At 34.3% G+C, this 23,866-nt stretch overlaps 2 protein-coding genes across 3 annotated transcripts; both read left to right on the forward strand.

The window, feature by feature from the left end:
* The first annotated feature begins 7,627 nt into the window (after positions 1 to 7,627).
* LOC131183025 (ETO1-like protein 1) lies at positions 7,628 to 13,164 on the forward strand. 2 transcript variants are annotated; one of them, XM_058152737.1, is made up of 5 exons: positions 7,628 to 8,594; positions 8,716 to 10,428; positions 10,888 to 11,179; positions 12,144 to 12,453; positions 12,760 to 13,164. In XM_058152737.1, the coding sequence occupies exons 1-5, from the start codon at positions 8,452 to 8,454 to the stop codon at positions 12,978 to 12,980; spliced, it is 2,679 nt and encodes an 892-aa protein (XP_058008720.1). In that variant the 5' UTR covers positions 7,628 to 8,451; the 3' UTR covers positions 12,981 to 13,164. The 2 variants fall into 2 exon arrangements, with proteins under 2 accessions (XP_058008720.1, XP_058008721.1); XM_058152738.1 differs by having other exon boundaries at positions 8,456 to 8,594; positions 8,861 to 10,428.
* A 543-nt stretch (positions 13,165 to 13,707) lies between these two features.
* Positions 13,708 to 16,085, forward strand: LOC110672178 (probable protein phosphatase 2C 51). Its single transcript, XM_021834882.2, has 5 exons — positions 13,708 to 14,164; positions 14,520 to 14,785; positions 14,900 to 15,041; positions 15,228 to 15,402; positions 15,607 to 16,085. The coding sequence occupies exons 1-5, from the start codon at positions 13,903 to 13,905 to the stop codon at positions 15,884 to 15,886; spliced, it is 1,125 nt and encodes a 374-aa protein (XP_021690574.2). The 5' UTR covers positions 13,708 to 13,902; the 3' UTR covers positions 15,887 to 16,085.
* The last annotated feature ends 7,781 nt before the right edge of the window (positions 16,086 to 23,866 follow it).

Consider the following 23,866-nt stretch of genomic DNA (forward strand, 5'->3'; position numbering starts at 1 on the left):
TGGAACGGAGAGAATAATAGAATAGCATTTTCTTTGTAAATCACTTGTCTTAAGATGAAATGACTTCTAGATCCAATTAGCTTGTGCTGGGTTTAAACAGTGCAAGAGTGGAGATGGATGGCAGATCATGGGTTCGTGGGTGTGAAAGTGCTTCAGACTTATAGCCAGAGTCCCACTTCTTCAGAGTGGGGTTCTAATTTTATTATGATGTCTCCAGATCTACACCCTCACAATAACTTGTCGGTGTAATTTTTCCATCGTGGGCACCTTCAAATTCCCAGCCTTTAGAATTGTTACTATTTGATCTCCGTTTGGATTTTTCTTTCTTTGCTTTCTTGAGATTTTCATTAGTACAATTTACTATGACACTGTCTATGTGACTAATAAAATATGAATAAATTTTAATAGTTATCATTAAATTTTAAGGTGATAATAAATTTATTTTTAAACTTAAAAATATAATATAAAAATTTTTAAAATTTAAAATTTTATATTATAAAATTATTTTAATTTTTAATAATTAATTTATAAATAATATATTAATATACAATCTAAAGTAATAATAACATGAATGATTGTCATTATTTTTTAAAGTAAAGTCTTTCTAATCAGCTGCTATATATTTAATATTTTATTATTTTATACAGCTGAGATATTTTTATAATTAATTTGTAAAGAAAATTATAACTGATTTTACTAATATCATATAAAAAAAATTATTCACATCACTGCTATTTTTGAATGCATAAATCAACTATTAAGGATTATAATGATTTAATTGTATAAAATTTTAAAGTTCAAAAAGTTTTATATTTCATTTTATGTTTAGAGATAATTCTGTTACAATTTATAATCATCAAAAAGTTTTATATTACATTGTTATAATCATCATTTTAATAAATTTAGAATGTATACAAAAATTATATAAAACTTTTACATATTTCGAATAAATTTTTCATAATAATGAAATTTATTTATATTAATAAAAAATAAATTTTCATATATCAAAATTTTATGGCATCATAAATAAAAAATTTATATATTTTTTATTATAAAAAGATTATAAAATAAAAAATAATTCAATAATTCAGGTTGACATATTAATAAAATAAATTATTGACATAATTAATTATTCCTATCACAATTTAAAAAAATGAATAAGTTTTAATATAATATACATATACGACCGGCTATGTTATATGGTAGTGAGTGTTGGGCACTGAAAGACTCGTATGCATCTAATATAAGAGTTGCAGATATGAGAATGTTAAGGTGGATGAGTGTCCATACTAAACTAGATAAAGTCCGTAATGAGAGTATTAGAGAAAATGTAGGATTGGTGCCAATTAAAGATAAGTCGAGAGAAGGGAGATTGGGGTGGTTGGGTCATATAAAGCTTAGACATACGGAGGCTCCAGTTAGACAAGTAGAGCACATTAGGTTAGAGGATAGAAAGAAAAAAAAGGGTAAACCTAAATTGACTTGGAGAAGAGTAGTATAACATGACCTAAAAACATTACACATTTATGAAGATTTAATCTAAAATCATTTAGAGTAGAGAAAGCGAATCCATATAGTCGACTCCAAATTTTTGGGATAAAAGTTTAATTGAGTTGCATTGTATAGCTAATAGAAGGTGCCCTAAATTCACATATTTAAAAGAATAATGGACTGATATGAAATTTCTTTAAATTCAGATGAAGTCTTTTAATGCTCCACAGATTTATGCCCGTTATATATATTTATGTTTATTTGTGAAGGAAATAAATAAAGCTTTGGCTTAAGTTAGTTGGCAACAGCTTCTCATGCACACAATTGGTACAGGGTTCAAATCTCCTCTGTGATAGTTGATTTCAAATTTTTTTGGTGAGTAGTTGATTAGCCCATTTAAACCCGATCAGTTTGGCCGGTTCATGGATTAACTGATCGGTTCATAGAAGCTAACCCCAATTTTAATAAAACGTGTGTTTAATACTTAAATCGTATCGATCACTGACTTAATTAATCGGATTAATCCAATTTTCACTTCGACGATGACGATATAGAAAACAAATTAAAGTTTAAAAAAGTGTATTAATGTTTTTCTTAACTTGACAAGGACTTAAAAAAAAAACTTGACAATGACTAAAAGTGCAAATGAGCCCATGAGACAGATGACAATTTTTTACTGTGGAAAGGTCAACGTCTATGGTGATGTGCCAAGAGATAGGGTAGAAATTTCTTCTGTAGAAAGACTGCCAGATATTATTTTTCTTTTGCATGAAGGCTATATGAAGAGTATACTGATGCAGACTGGCCATCTGATATAACTATTATCAGGCGCGAGCAATAACGCAGCTTGCTGCCTAATGCCTACCCACTTTTCTCTGGAAACTTCATCTGACACAATTCCAGCATTACGGCCCATTCCATGCCAACTAGAAACTCCAAATGTCAAAACATCTCCTAGTTCTTATATGTTGATATTTCCAACCCTATGGACAGGTTGGTTCTCAAGCTCCGTATGCATGAATATTTATTTATTGTCCTTGCGTATTCCTACTAGTATTATGGCTCCTGAGTCCAAAATTATCAACATGATGAGTATTGGGAGGTATATTTACTTATTAGCGGCTTAACGGCATAAATGGCCTGCAATTCTTTTCTTAAGGTGCAATGTTTGTTGGTAATGGGCTTTTCTATTTCTAGTTGGATAATTCTTTCTAACAGGTTCTCATTGGTTTTACTTTACAGGTAAAGTGGCAGAAAACTGTCAGCTGCTCAGGGAAGAGAGCAACATATCACATGAAGACAACCTAGGTTAATACCTATGCTAAGCTAGTTACCTCATGATAAAATTCCTATTTCTCTGACTCGCCTCTCCCTTTTCTATGCGTGGTATAAGTCAAAACTCATAACTTTTTTTTCAAAAACCAACTAGTGCAGATGACACCCCAATTAATAGACTTCTGTATATATCATAATTAGTGCTGTCCTTTATCAGTTGGTACTTTAAATATTTCGAAGCACTCATTTACTGATTTAATTTAGATTATTCCTACTTCAATACATTTGTATTTAATATTTTCCTTCTTGGCTGCAAATTATAAATGGGGATCTGTTATACTATATTGAATTGAATGGTTCAACATAAACCCTGTGAGAAACGGGAACTTGATAGCTCTTCATTGGAGTGACTTGTGATCAAATTCTTGAATTCTTGTTCCAATTGATGATAACTGTATATCCACTTTGTCAAAGTTGTTTTCCTATTTCCTTTCCTATTACTTTTATGGCATTTGCACAGGAAACCTTTGAAATATCATATGTTGCTTATCTCTTCTTATTGAACTTTTCCACTAGTTCGGTAGCTTTTTGTTTTCCAATCTTCGTGAGGGTTTGTTTTATTGATTGTACCAGGTTCTGAAATTCAGACTGATTTTGCTTCTGAAACCAAGACACTGAATTTTTTTTTTTTTTTTGAATATCTTGGCATCCCATGTAAATTAACCATGTTTAGTTGATCAAATCAGTCTGTTTCCAAGGCCAGGTCAATCTGTTTTCTAGAATCCGCTTCAATATTAGTGAAATACTATAAATAATTTAAAAATAATACAAGGGAATTTGATGGAGAAAGAGTTTTCTTCTTTCCCTTAAAAATTTCTTTATCGATTCTCATTCTCCATCCATAGTGTAGCAACCAGTGATTATAAGTAGGTAGAAATTGGTTCATCATAAATACTCAATTATTAACGGGATTTCTACTTCTTTCACAATGATATATTTACTATCTGTTTTTAAAATGTTTCAGAAGGCCCAATAAGTAGAAAAGCATCAGAACAGAGGTATCTTGAGAAGCTAAAAGACGGGTATCATAGATAGTATATATGCTCTTATGACAACAAAGTAAATCAAGCAGTCCCATATTCCTGTTACGTGAAGTTTCAAGAACAAGAGAAAGATGGCAATGCCTTACATCATCGAGTGGGAGATCAATTCTCAAATGATCAATGGAACATAAGTGGTGCATCAACCAGAGCTCTGTTAAGAATAGAGCAAAGCGTTCTTATCTTCCTGCTGATGATGTAACACAGGCTTATCTGTGGCATAAATATTTTTATCTAGTAGTGGAAATAACACATGATGCTCTCTTGGAATGTTTAAGATTATCTTATGTCATTTGAATTGATACAGATTGCAATTGAAGAATTTTAAATCATGCAAATAACACATGTTGCTTTTATTGTTTTCTTGTATTCTTTTTACCAATTTTTATCCTCTAGAGTTGTTTACCGAGTTAATTTTATCATAAAACGTACTACATGACACAAATTTCTTTTATCATGTGTTTCTTAAGTTTGCAACTTGTTGGTTCTTTCTAGAAATCCCTGCTTGTCACCAAGCTATCATAGTTTATATCTATCATGGTTACTATCATTTTCAAGTAATCACGTTACATTTGATAGATTATAATGCAATTAAATTTTTTATTTAATTTTAATGAAAAATTTGATTGCATTACAGTATACCAAATTAACATAGCTTTAATGTTTTTGCTCAGTTAAGTTTTGTTGGGCAACTATTGTGCTAGATATAGCATCTGTTGCTTCAACTAGTAGACTATAAGGCTATATTTTGTAGACCATAATGCAATGTAATACAATCAACTTTTAGATATTGAGATTCAATATAAAATTTGATTGCATGACATTGCATTATAGTCTACCAAACTTATCATAACTTCACCCACACCACATGAATGACCTTATAAAAGGATCCCTAATTAGTCAATAACTCTTGTTCCAGGATAAATATATACAATAGTGTTTCCTGCTATTAAACTCCTCTTTTTTTTTCCCTTTGAAAGTGATAATGGAAATTAAACAGATAAGTTTATTAAATCACATTTAGTTTAATTGGGAAACAAAAAACTGAGGGTAACATGGACAAGTGATCACAAGGCACAATCATTTCATTGCAATGGCGTTGCCCTGAAGACAATTGATGATAATTGCCTCTTATATCATCTGTAAATGGATATAGAAAAAAGGTTAAGGATGAACAATGATTTCTGATTGTTGTATACGTTATTGCAGATGTACAAGAATGTTGAAAATGGAGAGGTTGAATCTGTTATGGGACATGTTTATCACTGTGAGCGAGGAACATACGAATTCCACTAGTTGCCATTTCTATTTTCTGGAATCACCGAAGAAGGCTATAGAGATTAGCTCATTTGGAAGAGTTTGTAATATAAGCTATAGTGAGTTATAGAAGTTGCGGCCTTTTTTTTATTCTTTTGGTTAGATAAATTCCAAGTTCGATTTATCAATATTTATCCACCCAATCTGTCTCTCTTAATAGCGAGTGGTAACTGGTAACTGATCATGTAGTGGGCAATTGCTAATTCCATTACCTGAGCCGTGACCTCATTACTCTTGGTCATGATAAAATCATTCGAGCGAGCCTGCAAAAGTGCATGAGCAGATGAAAACAGCCTGAACAATGATATCTTTGACGAATAAATTGAAATTGATATCCGTTGGGAACTTCTGACTTCTGAGTGAAGAGATTGCAGTAGGCCAATGGAAATTCATGAGCCATGTGAGGGAGGATAGGTGGGGCATCCACCAAGGACTCATTTAACTGGGCAGGAGGCTCTTCTAGGCCTTTAGGATAAGTGACAGAGGTATGGTATGTATGCATGGTATTTATTATGACTATGACTGGGAGAAAAAGTCAAATTATTGATGAAGTGGAAAATGATATGTACTTATTTTGCTTGGATGCTTGCGGGTGCCTGCTCTCTTTCTCTGATTAGTAAGGTGGCCAAGCCTCACCAATGGTTGGTCTCTTTAGTCGCTTTGTTTATATTTCAATTATTTTGAGGACCATATTATTTCCGCAGTGATATCCCAAGGCTGACAATCTTGTCCTTGAGCTTTATTTACAATTCCATCTTAAAAATAATAATATTTAAAATAATATTTTTTATAAAAAAAAATTTAAATAATTAATTTTTTTAAAATAAATTTTTTTAATCTCTCAATGTCAGACGAAAATTTAAATCATACTTTCATGGTATGGGTCATTAGATTTGCTCCTCTCTCTCTCTCTCTCTCTCTCTCTCTCTCTCTCTCTCTCTCTCTCTCTCTCCCATTAAGACCGTGTTCACTAATAATTTTTAAAATAATATTTAATTATATTAATTATTTTAATAGATATTAATTATTTTATTAATTATTACATATTAATTATAATTAATTATTTATATTCTAATTTTAATAAAATTATTTATTATATTAATTATTAAATATAAAAATAATAATATTATTTTATTAATTTTAATATGAATTACTCTCTTAATGTATAAATATTAATATAAATATTATATTTTTAAATAATATAAATAAAAAAGATAATATTTTAATTAAAATTAAAATATTAAATACTACTTTAAATATTATAAATTGAGAAAGATTTAGATTTTTACCATCTTTTTGAAATGGATGGGCATTGAATTTTTGTTATTTCCTTAGTATATGATAAAAATACAACACAAAGGACATGTTCTTTTCTTTGCATAAAAATATATTAATCACGCATAGAATTATTGAGCACCCAGAATCTGTCCTTTTATGATCAGTTTGTTTTTAAAGAAAGGGGAAAGAAATCAGGTTACGAGGGGCAGTTCCTCAAATATGCATCGTCAAAGTAGCGATAGCCCAGCCAGTGATTCTCCAACATGAAGTACTGTAAATGAAAAGAGAGAAAAATGTATTATTTGTTAAGCAAAAGAAATTTAAAAATTAAAATAGTAATATAAAAGTAATGATATTATTTTATATCTAAGGGTGTCAAATTAATGAAAATTAAAAATATATATATATATATAAAAGAAAATGAGGAACTGCCAAATAGGTAAAAAAATCTGACATAAGCATGACTGTATGAGGACGTCCGCATGTGGGTATGGAGGAATTATAAGTGAACAACGGGAAGGAATGCAAGGAAGGAACTCAGGGCCATTTTAGTCATTTGTCAATTAACATTTTAATTTTCTGCAGATTATTTTGTCAAATGTTGAATACTTTGATCCCAGGTTTGTCTGGGTTGATTCTACTCTAATTACTGATTTTGGGCTCAACCTAGATGGGATCTGTGGTAGTCATTGCCACAGTTTGATTCTAACTCAATTGGTCTAACTCATAATCAAAATCAATCTAAACCGACTTTATTTTGAATCAAAATGAAACTCATGACCATAACAAGTCTATAACAACATTATTTTTTTTTATATAATTAAATATAAAAATAAAATAATAATTATATTATATTATAAGAATGTCTGATTAATAACACAAGCATAGTTTTAATGTGTGGCTAGACTGGAGCAATCACAATTCACACACAGTACTTTCTGCCCAGCAGGCATACTGAATGCACGATGGCCAGAATTCAATCTGTTAATGATTGAAAGGGTACGACTTTAATGATACGATTATTGATGTGTAAACTAGACACTTTTAACTCCGAGAGTTGAAAGTCCAAATACATTTACCTCATCAATACGGCGTCGCTTTTTATTCCATGGGGGCACAGGGTCAAAACTCAAAATTATCACTTTTTTTCAAAGAAAAAACAATTTTAGTTTTATTATTCAAACCAACAGCGTCGCCAAATCTTTCTTCCCTTTCTATGGTCTCCAACGGAAGGAAAAGCCAAGAAAAGAGAAAAAGATTTTCCCTTTTACCAAACAAAAGAAACTTCACAAAAGTTGGAATTCAGAAATTTTCCCTTTGGATTCCTTCACTTTGATTTCTCCTGCATCTGCAAGCTCCAGCTCTTGTAATATGTGATTTCCGTATTCAATTTCGACGTCATAACTCAACTCTATCTATTTCTATTCGTTGTGTTGCTTTTGGCCTTGTTATGAGAGGATTGGGTGGGGTATAGTGTGGGTTTGGTTGCCTTTTTGGTAGAGATATTGCGTAGCTATTGGTTGAGTTTGGTCTTTTCTTGTTTCATCTTGCTTTATCTGTTGTTGAAGGAGAATGCTAAATGCTAATGTTTGTTGCATGTTAGATAATTGCAGCTACTAGACTGCATTTCTGGTTAGTCATTATTGTCAATTAGAACTAACTCATTACATCTGTAATGCTGCTGCTCTGAGTGAGTACCCTTCTATTTGAACTGTGTCAAACTAACGGAGTGATATTGTTGCTGGTGTCTGTATGTTTGTTTATGTGTTTGCATTTTCTGATTTTTTTTATTGTGTTTTCGTTGCTTTGTGGGCTGAGGGAGTGATTTGTGAACACAAGAAAATATTAACTTTTTTCTTTTCACCTTTTGACTTTTTTTGTTTTGGGAGTTCTGGGGAGGGTGGGGGACGGGGAGAGAGTGGAAGAAAGTGAAGAAAAAATCCATCTGGTTACTGTGGAGATCTGGGACTTCTTTCATCTCTTATGCCCAATGAGGACTTTCTTCCCCTCTGAGTCATGTAAAGAGTCACAACTCCATGCTTTGAATCCACAGTCATGGCTTCAGGTTGAAAGAGGGAAACTATCGAAACTCACTTCTTCCAAGTTCTCTTCGTGTTCTTCTTCTTCATCTGCGTAAGTTTTTGTTTTCATCTCTTATAGTTTCAATAACTATATGTAATTCCTTTCTCGACAATAGATTGATTTCTTTTTTTTTTTTTTTTTTCTTTTTTCTCTTTTGGATTCCTATTTGTAGAGAATCTCTTATCAAGGTCCCTGAACCTCCAGTGCTACCCTTTTTTAAACCCGTTGATTATGTAGAAGTTTTAGCTCAGATTCATGAAGAACTTGAATCATGTCCTCCACAAGAGAGGTCAAATCTATATTTGTTGCAATTTCAGGTCTTTAGGGGCCTTGGAGAAGTCAAATTGATGCGAAGAAGCCTCCGTTCAGCCTGGCAGAAGTCAAGCACTGTGCATGAGAAGCTCGTATTTGGGGCTTGGTTAAAATATGAGAAGCAAAGAGAGGAGCTTATTTCCGACTTGCTTGCCACTTGTGGTAAATGTGCAGAAGAGTTTGGACCAATAGATATTGTCTCGCAGCTTCATGCTGATTTAAATTCGAATTCTAATGAGACTGCTATAATGAATGCCGACTGTAATTTGAGAAATGTGATTTTTAGAATTGGAGATGAGAAGATAGTTTGTGATAGGAAGAAAATTGCGGGCCTTTCTGCTCCATTCCATGCTATGCTTAATGGGTGTTTCTCAGAATCTCTTTGTGAAATCATAGATTTTTCTGAAAACAACATATCCCCTTTGGGATTTAAGGCAATAAGTGAATTCAGTGTGACTGGAAATTTGAATGAAGTCTCCCCAAATATTTTGCTAGAAATATTGATTTTTGCAAACAAGTTTTGTTGTGAAAGGCTAAAAGATGCATGTGATAGGAAACTTGCATCTTTGGTTTCCTCTGTAGAAGATGCTGTAGAACTTATGGAATTTGCTCTTCAAGAGAACTCTTCCGTCCTTGCTGCATCATGTTTGCGAGTTTTCTTGCACGAGCTTCCTACTTGTTTGAATGATGATCGAGTGGTGGAAATATTTAGCCATGCTGATAAACAAAAAAGAATTATTATGGTTGGGGCTGCCTCATTTTCTCTGTACTGTTTATTAAGTGAAGTTGCCATGAACCTTGATCCTCAGTCCAATAAAACAGCTTGCTTCCTAGAAAGGTTGGTGGAATCAGCTGAAACCAAGCAGCAGAAACTTTTGGCTTTTCATCAGTTGGGATGTGTAAGGCTTTTGAGGAAAGAGTATGATGAAGCTGAACGTCTTTTTGAGGCAGCTTTGAATGCTGGTCATATATATTCTGTATCAGGTTTGGCTAGACTGGGTTACATTAGGGGCCATAGACTTTGGGCTTATGACAGGCTTAGCTCTGTGATTTCCTCTATTACCCCACTGGGATGGATGTATCAAGAGAGGTCCCTGTACTGCGAAGGCATTAATAAATATGAGGAACTTGAGAAAGCAACTGAGTTAGACCCGACTCTCACATATCCCTACATGTATCGTGCTGCTTCTTTGATGAGGAGACAGAATGTCCAAGCTGCACTTGCAGAAATCAACAGGATTCTTGGTTTTAAACTTGAATTGGAATGCTTGGAACTCCGATTTTGTTTTTATCTTGCTCTTGAGGATTACCAAGCAGCCCTTTGTGATGTTCAGGCAATTCTTACACTCTCCCCAGATTATAGAATGTTTGAGGGGCGGGTGGCAGCATACCAACTTCGGACCCTTGTGTGTGAGCATGTTGGGAATTGGACAACAGCAGATTGTTGGATGCAATTGTATGAGAGGTGGTCTTCAGTTGATGATATAGGATCCCTCTCTGTCATATACCAAATGCTTGAATCTGATGCACCAAAAGGGGTTCTATATTTCAGACAGTCTCTGCTTCTTCTTAGGTCTGTTCTCAAATTGTAATATTTAACTGGCATTGGGAAAATCTCTTGAATTCTTTTTTTTACTTAGACCAACACCTAACTTTTTTTATCAAGCAAAACGAGCCCAGCATCAGGACATGAACAGCATTTTAATGAAGGTCCTTGCAGTGCTGGCTGGTATATGTGGCCAAAATTTGTGATATCATGGAAGCATGGGATTATTTTTGAAATATCCTCTTTTGAGTGAAAATCAAAGCATATGCTTAGTTTTATTTACCATGCATTATTTTCCCACCCTGCATAGTATGTTCTTTAATTTTTATGTCAGGTGGGAAAGCTTTCTAGTTGTTCTATTTTCCTTGAATCTTCTCATCTATGTAATTTAATGCTTCAGGATGTTGGCATGGATTGCATGGTGATGTTTAAATTAAGATTTCTAGTTTGCTACTGAGCTCATTTGTCATATCTGTACTTTTTCAGGTTGAACTGTCCTGAGGCTGCCATGCAAAGCTTACAATTAGCCCGTCAACATGCTTCAACTGAACATGAACGTCTAGTTTATGAAGGATGGATCTTGTATGACACTGGTCATTGTGAGGGAGGGCTTCGAAAAGCAGAGGAATCTATCAAACTTAATAGGTCTTTTGAGGCCTTCTTCCTTAAAGCCTATGCACTGGCTGACTCTAGCCGTGATCCATCTGGTTCTGTAACTGTTGTTTCATTGCTTGAAGATGCTTTGAAGTGCCCTTCAGACAGATTGCGGAAAGGGCAGGTATGGTTTTTATGTCCCTTACATCTTTCATTACAATATTCCTTCCTTTGATTTGCTAGCATTTGCTACCACATATACAATGTTCATGCAGTATATTGGCTTATCTTCAAAAAAAATAAGCAAGAATCATCATCTGCTTTCATCTTTTTCCCAACTTTTCAAGGTTCTATGCTGTCAATAACTTTGGCTTTGGTCAAGGAACATAGCCACATGTTGTTATTGGTAAGAGAGTGAAATGTGAATTCACAACAAGCTATGATAGGCAATAATTATTAAGTGGTGAAAGAATAATGCAACAGTTGATTCTGAATTTAGAGTGAGAACTGCATTACCATGAGCATTCATATTTAATGGAACTTATGGAAGTCAAGTTAGCATGAGAAGATTTTGGGCATAATCTCTTGTTAATATTGTTTTCTGCTGGGCTGCGAAGAAAGATAAGGTTGCTAATTCTAAGGGATCTGCTAGAGTGCTCTTTCATGGTTTGAGTAGGGGGCACATCATAAACTAGAACATGTTTATCATGGGTTAGCAGCAAAAGGTGAAATTGGAATGAGCTTACAGATCTCTTATGTTTTGCTTGAACGTGATAGAAAATCAGGATATATTACTTAGTTGGAGACATGTACAATAGCTTCAATTGAATGAGGTAGGTTGACCTGAAGTTTTTGGTAGTGTACAAAACTTCCTGATTCATTTATTGAAAAGGATGCTTAAGACTGATCTGTGGAAGATTACTTGTGAATGGAATTTCAGGATTAGGAATTTGTCAATCCACAATCTGTCTGCTATCTGAATAATTCTATGGTTCATTTATAAATTAGTATAACTATCAATATGATGCAGATTGTTGAATCAAGTATCATTTTCCAATGCATTATGCCTTTGGCATGATGTTTGCAAGCCAAGATATAAACAGGCATGCAAGTGCTAACATTTTAGTTCTCCAAATTTTATTTTCCAGGCACTTAACAATCTTGGAAGCGTCTATGTTGACCATGGGAAATTAGATTTGGCAGGTGATTGCTACATAAATGCGCTTAAGATCAGACACACAAGAGCGCACCAGGGTCTTGCAAGAGTCCATTTTCTCAGAAATGACAAGGCTGCTGCATATGAGGAAATGACTAAACTGATTGAGAAGGCCAGGAATAATGCATCTGCTTATGAAAAGAGGTCTGAGTACTGTGACCGTGAACTCGCAAAAGCAGATCTTGAAATTGTGACAAAATTAGATCCACTTCGAGTGTACCCTTACAAATATCGAGCTGCAGGTCAGATTAAATTCCTTCTATACATCACTATAGTACCAAATAAATAGTTTTCACATAGAAATAATTGAAGAGCCCCACCTAATGTTATCACGATATTTTTGAGTGAGAATTCATTTAAGTTTTAAAGGGCCAAATTAGTAATTAGGTGTCATTTTATTGTGATTGTTCTTTAAGTTGCGGCTGTTATTTTTTATACTCTTTTGAACTTCCAAGACAGAAACATGCTCTCAGTTTTTTATTGTTGTGAACTTTCTTTGAATTTGTTATTGAATTTACACTTCTGCACGGCTTTTGTTGTTGGTGCAGTGTTGATGGACAACCACAAGGAGAAGGAAGCCATTGCAGAACTATCACGGGCAATTGCATTCAAAGCAGACCTTCACCTTCTACACTTGAGGGCTGCATTCTATGAGCACATTGGTGATGTCTTGGCCGCCCTACGTGACTGTCGAGCTGCTCTCTCCGTGGACCCAAACCATCAAGAAATGTTGGAATTTCACAGTCGCGTAAACAGCCATGAACTTTGAATCCAGAAGGCCAAAACTAAACTATGGCATGCAAGGGAAATACTTGGTTCTTATCATCACCCTGCAACCTGTATACTATTCATTCCCCATCCTCAAACTTTTTTCCTTTTTTTTTGTAACTTATGCTTTTCTATTTTTATAATTTAATTAATTAATGAAAGTATTCACAGGAAATTTATAAGAAGCTCCTGGCACTCAAATTTAATGCATCTTATCCACTTGTATGTTTATAATTATTATTATGATTTTTTTTTGAAAACATGTTTACAATTATTTTATATATTACGGAAAGTGGATCTCATCTCAATAGAAGGGAAGGAGCACTTGCTTCAAAAACATTGAATAAAATCTTATATTCATATTATATTGAATTATTCTTTCCAAAAATAAAAGATAGAAGAGAATACTCATCTAAATGAGAAAGTCATCCTTTTAATTCAAAGCTCAATCAACACATATTTGAAGGGTTCCATTTGAAGAAAAAAAATTGTTGGTAGAGGAATATAAGATTAATTTTCTCATATTATTTAGATATTTGACAAAATAATTAAAAAAATGAATTACATTCTCTAATCCTCTGTCAAGTGAATAAATTTGTCTTTAATTATTGAATTGAATTAAGAAAATAAATATTTTTATTCATTTTCCTTGGATAATGTGAAAGTTTTTCTTTTTGATATTTATAGAAATAAAATTTCCTTCCCTTTTTTTAATGTCCAAATAAAGAAAATAATTACCACCTCTTTGCCTCTTTTCATTGTCCTTTCACTTCACTGTTCACTCCGAGCAAAAAAAGCCCAAATTAAAGGTCAAAAATTCTTTGATCTTGTAAAATGTTTGCTATTTTCTTGAAAATTTATTCCAAAAATAAACCTGCTTTCATTTCCAGAGTTCCCCTTTTCTATCTTCTGCCACAAACTTGATGATAGCGTCACTCTTATTTGGAGTTGTACTGATTACGATCCCATCTTCATATGGGTTATCGGTGTCATGTATGATGGAGTATGACGATGGTGGCGCTCCGGCCGTTTATGGATATCCGGAGTGTCCACAGTGGGTTCTTTCTCCTGCTGGATCTCTTCAAAATCAAAACCTGAATTGCCAGTTTGCCATCCTTCAGGGACGCAGGGACTACCAAGAGGATGCTATAGCTTGTAATCTTGATATCAAAGTACCATTACTGGGTAACACCTGTCTTTCTCTCTTTTCTTTGGTTTTTGAAGTTTCACTTTTATCACATTTTGGATTTATTTTATTCCTAATATTTTTTTTTTTTTTTTTTTTTTGTAAATTTTGTATGTTATACTGAATTACAATCTTATTCAATTGAATCTTGAATTCTCTTTTTTCCTTCGTAAAGTTAATTTGTAAATAGAATAGTTCAAAAGCAAATGGCATTAGTTAATCTTTATAATATTATCCATTGTAATCAAAATCCAAAATTTGAACTAGCTTTTAAGAAATTATTAGAATCATGGCTCACCCTGAATTTGATTCATTGCGTAAGACGGTTGACTAAAAGAAGCTACTTTTATGAAGCTAAGGATGCTGGCAAAAATGGGTTTGAGGAGGAAGCAGTTGGAATTGTAGCAGTATTTGATGGCCATGGTGGAAAGGAATGTAGTGAGATGGCTTCAAAACTTCTTTTTGATTACTTTTACCTGCATGTTGTGTTCCAATCATACAAGGTAATGGCACATCATAATGGGGTGTTACCCTCAAGCGATTATAAATCATTTCAGCTGGAAATTCTTAAAGAAGCATTATCCAAGACAATTGGTGATATTGATCTCAGGTTTTCTCAGGCAAGTAGTGACTTGTTCTAAACTTCTACACGCTTCAAATTTATTTCACTCTAATTTTCCAGTACTCATTCCTCCAAAGTCATAACATTGTTTGTGCTTCATTCTATACTTCAGGAAGCTATTAAAAATAACTTTTACTCTGGCTCTACTGCCACTGTTGTTCTTTTGTATGGTCGGCAAATATTAGTTGCCAATGTCGGTGACTCGAAGGCTCTTCTTTTATCGGAGAAAATTCAGTCTGCTCTGAGGACTGAAGGTCTAAATCTTTCTTTTTTTCTTTTGTCATTTCCTTTTCTTTCTATTTCCTCTGCCTAAGTTAAAGAATGCTTGTATTTGTTGGCAGAACTGCATACACCAATGACCTACATGCATATGAAATTTAGGCTGATCTTATAATATCTGTGAGATGAGATGCTTAATTGTACTTTTGATGAAATGATAGGTGATTCAACAGCTCATCTATCGGCAACAGCATTAACATATGATCATCATCCAGACAGGGAAGATGAAAGAGCTCGAATTGAAGCAGCTGGTGGTTCTGTCACTAACTGGGGTGTGCCTCGAGTCAGTGGAGTGCTTGCCATGTCTCGTTCCATTGGTGATGTATATCTGAAAAGGCAAGTTTCTTCTAGCTTAAAAAGCTTCTTAGCTTCCCTGCCCTTCCGGCTCTTTCTTCCTTGTCAATATTGTTCAATAATGAGTTCATTTGGAATCCAACAGAAGGTGGTGGATTTTGGAAATTGATGAAATCATTTATCAATTACAGTTATCAACAATTGTCCAGATCTTCTAATTCAAACATATTCATGCTCTGTTATTAGGTATGGCGTTATAGCTGAGCCCGAGTATACAGGTTGGAGGCCTTTAACTACTAATGATACGCATTTGGTGGTTGCATCTGATGGCATATTTGAGAGCTTGACGCCACAGGATATTGGTAATCTGATTTTTCAATGGAATTCACATTTCCAAGGAATTGAAGATTCAAAGATGCCAGTCTCATGCCTGTCTTCAACCTCATTGGCAGAGTGTATTATAAATACTGCATATGAGAAAGGCAGCCATGATAACTTGTCTGTTATAATTGTTCCCTTGACTTGACACCCCATAAGTTTACCAATGATTTCTAAGGTGCAATGAGGAAGTAGGAAGGACCAACATCAATCACTAAGCTTTAGAATTATAATTGCTGATGGGATGAGATCCCTTCGCGCAATCGTTTGACATGGCATGAACTTTAGAAGTACAGTTGGAAAGCAAATTTATAGTGGAAAGTGAACGCCCCTTATCATGTTTAGAATGTGAATATATGCTTACATATTCTTTTCCTCTTGGTAGAGTCCGGTTTGAGTCTCTACTACTCAAATCTCCTTACTCGGTTAAAAATGGTCCCACGTAAATCCAGTACTGAAAGGCTGCATCTTCCATTAGAACGTGCCTAGTCGACCAATTATGATATTTGGATAATTACATATTTACATTTATTGCGGTAATCTCATTCAGTTTTGGGGTGATTAGTGATCACCTTTAGTGAGAGGTGATTCTTTGAGTGCTTGTATAAGCACTGCAGGGACTTGAGAGTCCAGTACAGAGTCATTTAAATAGCCCCTAGGTCTAAACCCCAACACACTTAAGATGGCTCAAGGCCCACTATAAAAACCTAGCTGGGATGGATAATCTGCTTGAAACTCTAAACCCGAAACCTCTCAAGCACGACTATACATCTCTAAGTACGGGAATGAGACTGTTATAATAAGCACGCAAATTTAAGACACACATACAAATTGTATAATCACACAATATTGAAAATAAAAGAAGAATAACATAGGATTTAACGTGGTTCAACCGTAAAGTCTATGTCCACGGACTAGACAAGAGCAAAAGTTTCACTATGATGAAAAGAGCAAGATACAATCAATTAAAACTTTCAAACCCTAACTTCAGTATATTTTTTCAAATATCTCACAACTCTATCGCAAATGGTAGAATATTACAATATTTATAGTGGTCTACAGCCCAGCCTATTGGCCCGTGCCTCCCACTACCACCACATATCTCACTTTTTATCCCAATCGGGTCACAGCGCCAAAGCTTTCTGGTAGGGTCACAATTCGGGTGCATGAAAATATATTCAAAATTCAAGTCACAAAAAATAATAATTCTTTCCCTTGGTTTGAATTCCCTTTATCATCAACAAAATAACTACAAAACTCTCTGTCTTGCCATGTGCCCTCGCAAGGGCATTACTAAGTACTACAAACACCAACCAAGTCTAGGTAATGCCTAAACTTGCTAACTTTGACTCCCTTGATCATCATATCTGTTGGATTATCATTTATAGAGACTTTCTGCACAACTACAGTCCCCTGAGATACAATGTCCCGAATGAAATGATACCTGACATCAATGTGCTTAGTTCGCTCATGGTACATCTAATTCTTTATGAGATCTATTGCACTCTGGCTGTCACAAAACACTGTTGCCTTGTTCTATATCAACACAAGATCACCCACCAAACCTTATAACTATAAAACTTCCTTTACTGCCTCTGCTAAGGCTATATATTCAGCCTCTATGGTAGACAAAGTAACTGTAGCTTGCAATGTTGCCTTCCAACTGATAGCACTTCTAGAAAGAGTAAACAAATAACCTGTTAAAGATCTCCTCTTGTCTAAGTCCCCTGCAAAATCTGAATCCACATAGCCAACAAATGAATCACTCATCTTGACCCTGTTAAATGTCAGACCAACATCTGTAGTACCCTTCAAATACCTCAAAATCCATTTCACTGCCTGCCAATGCTCTTTCCCAAGACACGTCATGTATCTACTCACAACACTATCTGCATGTGAAATGTCAGGATGGGTGCATACCATAGCATACATGATGCTACCAACAGTACTCAAATAGGGAACACAGGACATGTGCTCAATGTCCTCATCTATTTTGGGTGACATGTTTGCAGATAACTTGAAATGGGCAGCAAACGGAACAGTCACAGGCTTAGCATTATTCATGTTGAAACGCTTAAGTACTTTCTCAACATAGGCCTGTTGAGATAAGAAAAGCTTCCCAACACTTCTATGCCTGGTAATTTCCATTCCCAATATCTTCTTTGCAGCACCCAAATCCTTCATTTCAAACTCATCACTCAATTGCTTTTTCAGAATGTTAATTTGTGATATGCTTTTAGCAGCAATAAGTATGTCATCCACATACAACAGTAAATAAATAAAGGAATCATCTGAAAACTTCTTATGATACAAACAACTGTCATATGAACTACGATTAAAGCCATTACAAACTATGAATGTATCAAATCTTTTGTACCACTGCCTAGGAGACTGTTTCATATCATAAAAAGATTTCTTAAGCAAACAAATATGGTTTTCCATATCTGGAATGACAAATCCCTTAGGCTGACTCATATAAATTTGCTCCACCAACTCACCATGCAAAAATGCTATCTTCACATCTAGTTGCTCAAGCTCTAGATCATGAAGAGCAACCATAACAAGTAAGACTCTGATAGAACTGTGCTTCACAACTGGAGAAAACACTTCAGTAAAGTCAATCCGCTCCCTCTGAGTAAAGCCTTTTGCTACCAATCGCGCCTTATGTCGAGGTGCTTCAACCCCTGGAGTGCCTTCTTTTTTCTTGAACACCCATTTACAACTTACCACTTCTTGTCCCTTAGGCAATGTTACAAGCTCCCAAGTCTGATTCTTGTGAAGAGATTCAATTTCTTCACTCATAGCACCGACCCACTAATCTACATCTGAATAAGAAATAGCTTCTCTATAATTGTTGGGTTCATGCACATCAACTGTTTTAGCAACTGACAAGGCAAACGCAACTAGATCTGCATATGCATATATTTGCGGTGGTCTAATCTGTCTTCTCTCTCTGTTAGTTACAATACTATATGGTTCCTGTTGCTGTTGCTCAAGTGCATCCTCTTGTTGAGCAGGATCTTGCACCTCATCCTCTGAATCACTTGACTGAACTAATGGAGAATCAATATCAAGCACCACCTGTTCTCTAACACCGTGATCTGATTCTGCTATTGACTTCTATCTCTGACTATCCAATGAAGTAGACTCATTAAATGTCACATCCCTGCTGATAATTAATCCTGGAGACTTTGGATCATTGCACTAAAACCTGTAGCCTTTCACTCCAGATGCATACCCTAGAAATATGCATTTTCTTGCCCTCGGCTCAAGCTTACCATCTCTCACATGAGCATAAGCAGGGCAACCAAATACTCTCAGCTGAGAGTAATCAGCAGGTGAACCGGACCATATCTCAAAAGGAGTTTTGCACTCAATAACTGTAGATGGAGATCTATTAACCAAGAAATAGGCTATATTAATTGCTTCAGCCCAGAAATCCTTTCCCAATCCTGAATGTGAGAGCATGCTTCTTGCTTTGTCACAAAGCGTTCTGTTCATGCATTCTGCAATACCATTCTGTTGTGGTGTCCTTGTACAAGTGCGATGTCTCATTATACCTTCATTGTTGTAGAATGCATCAAGCTCACGATTGTAAAATTTTAGCCCGTTATCAGTTCTAAGATGCTTGACTTTATTTTCTGTCTGCTTCTCAATCATCGTCTTCCACTTTACAAAGATTGAAAATGCCTCATCTTTTATTTTCAAAAAATACACCCACACCATCCGAGAGTAATCATCAATCAAAGTCATGAAGTACCTAGCACCGCTCTTGGAAGGGATTCTGTTAGGACCCCATAGATCTGAGTGGATATAATCCACCGTTCCTCTGGTCTTGTGCATTGCCTTTTTATCGAACTTGACCCTGGTTTATTTGCCAAACACATAATGTTCACAAAAGTTCATAGATTATGTTTCATGCCCGTCCAATAAATCCCGCTTGCTTAACACAGATAATCCTCTTTCACTCATATGACCAAGATGCATATGCCACAATTGAGTCTGATTCTGATTATTGCTTCCGGATGCTACTGCAGCTTCCCCTGAAACTGTATTGCCGTGAAGAAAATACAATCCTAAACCAAATTACTATTCATGAGTACCATAGAGCCCTTGCACACTTTGAGAACTTCATTCTCTGCATGGTATCTGAATCCATGAGAGTCAAGTGTCCCAAGAAAAATCAGGTTTCTCTTTAGTCCTGGAACATGCCAACACTCTAAAGTTCTGACAACGCCATCAAACATCCTTAATCTGATGTCATCAATTCCTTCAACAGATAATGCACGTTCATTGTCCAGAAACACCTTGCCACTCATCTGTTTGTAAGTGACAAACCAGTTTCTGTGTGGACACATTTTATAAGTAGCATCAGTATCAAGAATCTAGGAATTTTGTCCATGATTTGAACTCACGGATAAAATTTCTCTAGCACTGTCATCACCATCAGAATTAATAAAACTATCAATCACATTCGCAGAACTTTCTAGTTGCTTTCCCTTTTTATTTTTCAACTTGGACAATCTCTCCTGTAGTGACCTTACTCTTCACACTCAAAACAGTTGGCCTTTTTCATTCTTGACTTAGATTTTGCCTTAGATTTCTTTCTGCTGGAAGAACCCTCCCTTGAATGTGTTCTTCCCCTACTCACCAAACCTTCCCCCTCAAATCTTTCTCTATTATCTGGAAATTTCTTTTTCAACTCTTTCAATTTTAGAGAATTACTAACATCGTCTAGTGAAATACTGTCTTTCCCATACAATAGAGTATTAACAAAAGTTTCATAAGAGGGCAGCAAAGAACATAACACAACAAAGGCTTGATCCTCACTATCAATCTCAATATCAATATTCTTCAGATCCATAATGATTGAATTGAATTCATTCAGATGTTCTTTAATGGGCGTACTTTCGCTCATTCTCATATTATAAAGTCTTTTCTTCAGATACAGGCGGTTAGTCAGCGATTTGGCAAAGTATAACTCCTCTAATTTCTTCCATGTTGTAGATGCTGAGCTTTCACCAGCAGTCTCGCATAGGACATTATCAGATAAGCTCATGAAAATCGCACTCAAGGCTCTCTCCTTTAGATCAGCCTTCTCCGCCTCTTTCATACCTTCTGAAAAGTTATCCTCGATTGCCTTCCATAGACCTTGTAGGATCAAGGAAGCTTTAATTTTAATCTTCCACGGACTGAAACTCGATTTACCATCAAACTTCTCCATCTCATACTTCGTTGAAGACGACGCCATCTGTAAACTCTAGGTTTTGCGCACAAAGCTTTGATACCAGTTTATTATAACAAGCACACAAACCTAAGGTACACACACAAATTGCACAATCGCACAGTATTAAAAATAGAAGAAGAATAACATAGAATTTAACGTGGTTCAATCATAAGGTCTACGTCCACGGGCAAGATAAGAAAAAATGTTTTACTATGATGAAAAAAGCAAAATACAATCAATCAAAATTCTCAAACCCTAACCCCAATGTTTTTTTCCGAATATCTCACAACTCTATCGCAAAGGGTAGAATATTAAAATATTTATAATGGTTCATACTGCGGGTGCATTACCCTCGCACCATCAAAGAGATCAGTGGTGGGCTTCGGGCCCGGGCCTATCGGCCTATGCCCTCCGCTACCACCACAGATCTCACTTTTTATCTCAATCGGGTTGCAACGTGAAACTTTAAGGTCGGGTCACAATTCATATCCATAAAAATATATCCAAAATTCAAGCCACAAAAAATAACAGAGACTGGCTAAAGAATCAAGCATCACTACATATTTAAACTTTCACCAGTGGAAGATTTGAGCAAACTAACTCCCAAGGCTAGGGCTACACATTGGTCGAATGCCTGATAACAAAGGCCCCAAGCAAGAACCACCTAGGGTTGAGCAAAAAATCTATTGCTAAGGCAAACTGAACACTGTAGAATCATATGGGCTAAGAAAACTTTTTAAATAGCGCATGCAGCACTGGTAGTGAGGAAGAAGAAGGCGACATCACTCTTTGGCAATTCACTCATGCCTTTCAGGCAGGAAAAGTTTATTGGCCACTCTACGAGCTACCACCAACCCACTGAAACTTCACACTGCCATTATTAAAACAAAGCTAATGATCCAAATCGAAGATCACAACTATGACAAATCACTAGTATGCAACCACAAACCCATGCAGGTAAAACGAAATTTATCAACCCATAGCCACTAGATTTACCTCCAAACTACTTAGATCAATTACATTAACAAAAGCATAAAACTAATATAGGCCAAAACTACACCCTTACATTGGAGCACTACTTATTAATAAATCAACACCTCAAGAAATATGTAAAATTCACCGAATGTGGGTTGTGTGGAGAAGGAAAATACACACCATCCCCTACCTAAAGGAGTAGGAGCGAGTTGCCCAAGATGACAAATCAAAAGGCTAAAAACCCTTGGGAGGTTGTTGGGGGTGGTGGGTAGGGAGAAAGGCTGTGAAACTTTAAGATTAATCCTATATAAAATGAAGCATGTGTCTTTCCACTCCAAGGAGTATAGCTTGGTAATCGATAGTTTATTTCCGTAGGCAAATTAAGAATTTTAATATATTAAAAAGTAACAAATTATATGGCCATTTTGTCTACTGTAAGTGTTAAACGCGTGATCATTGAGAGGAGATTAGAGAGCTTTTCCATTAAACCAATCCATGCTCATCGACAATTATAGGCATGGAAAACTTATTTTAATAGAAAATATAAGTTATTTAATTGATTTTGTAATTTCTCTCCATTTTCTGACTAAAAATATTTTTTTAGAAAATTTATTACTAATGTTTAGATACTCAGAAATTAAATTAATAAAAAATATTTTTTTTAATTAAAAGCAAAATTAAATTATTTTAAAAGAAAATGATTTTTTCCTTTATAAATAAAAAGTCATTTTCTAAATTTTAACAATTTTATTAAAATATAAAAATATTAATACATACTGGGATGGATCTATAAAAAATTTTATTCAATGCTAATATTTAAGCAAATTATATAATATATTTAATGCAGTAAAAAATAATTACAATACTCATATAAAAGCAATCGAGTTTAATTTAGAAAAAGAAGGCCCATACCTTTTGTGAGTAAAGATTAACTTACGCCATAAGCACACAATAATTTGCTCAATATGTATACGAGTCAATTGATTTTCTATTAATAAAAAGTCAATTGATTTTTTATTAATAAAAAAATATTCTCTATTTAAAATAAAAAATTTAATACTTAAATTAATGAGAAATCAATTTAAGTAAATATATAAATATATAAAAGTACTTTATTAAAAAAGGGGAGTCAATCGACTTCTCTTTTCTTGCAATGGATTCGTCATTATACATAAGTATAATATAAATACATATTTTTAGACTCTATTTATTTAATGAAAAATATTTTTCTGAAAAATATTTTATGTATTTTTAATGTTTGTGTCACTTATAGAAAATATTTTTCTAATTAAAAAAAAATTAAATTTTTTTTAAGGAAAAAAGTTATTTTCTGAAATTTGATAATTTTATTAAAAACAATTATATATATAATATAAATATATAATATTAATTTAATATTATAATTAAATAATAAAAAAATATTTTTATAAAAATATATTTTTTTAAAAAAAATAATTACTATAGAAATATTTTTTCATCTATAAATTATTTTCCATTAAAAAAAATAAAAATTTAGTTTAATATAAATTATCTTTTAAAAAATAAATGAAGCGTAAATTGTTTTATTTATTTATTTTATTTTTTCAAAGCGTTGCTTAAGCTCATTAGCGAAGCAGGTGCAAGCTATTTGACATTGGCAATTGCTCCCTGGAGCCACGACGCCTGGACATAAAAACTAGCATTCAAGATTTGGTATTCTACTCAAAATCACCGACCTACGCTTCCCACTTGCCAGGCGCTAAAATAAAATCTGTAATAACGGCGACCAAATCTTTACACAGTTGAAACTTGGACGGGCATATTATAGTTTTTTTCCCCTCTTTTTCTTAAGAATTTTTATCACTTTTATCCTCTGTTAATATGAAATTTCACATTTAATTTTGAGTGTGACATAAATTACTTTTCTCTGTATTAAAATATTAAACA

The sequence above is a fragment of the Hevea brasiliensis genome, chromosome 9, assembly GCF_030052815.1.
Source record: "Hevea brasiliensis isolate MT/VB/25A 57/8 chromosome 9, ASM3005281v1, whole genome shotgun sequence".
Classification (NCBI taxonomy): Eukaryota; Viridiplantae; Streptophyta; class Magnoliopsida; order Malpighiales; family Euphorbiaceae; genus Hevea; species Hevea brasiliensis.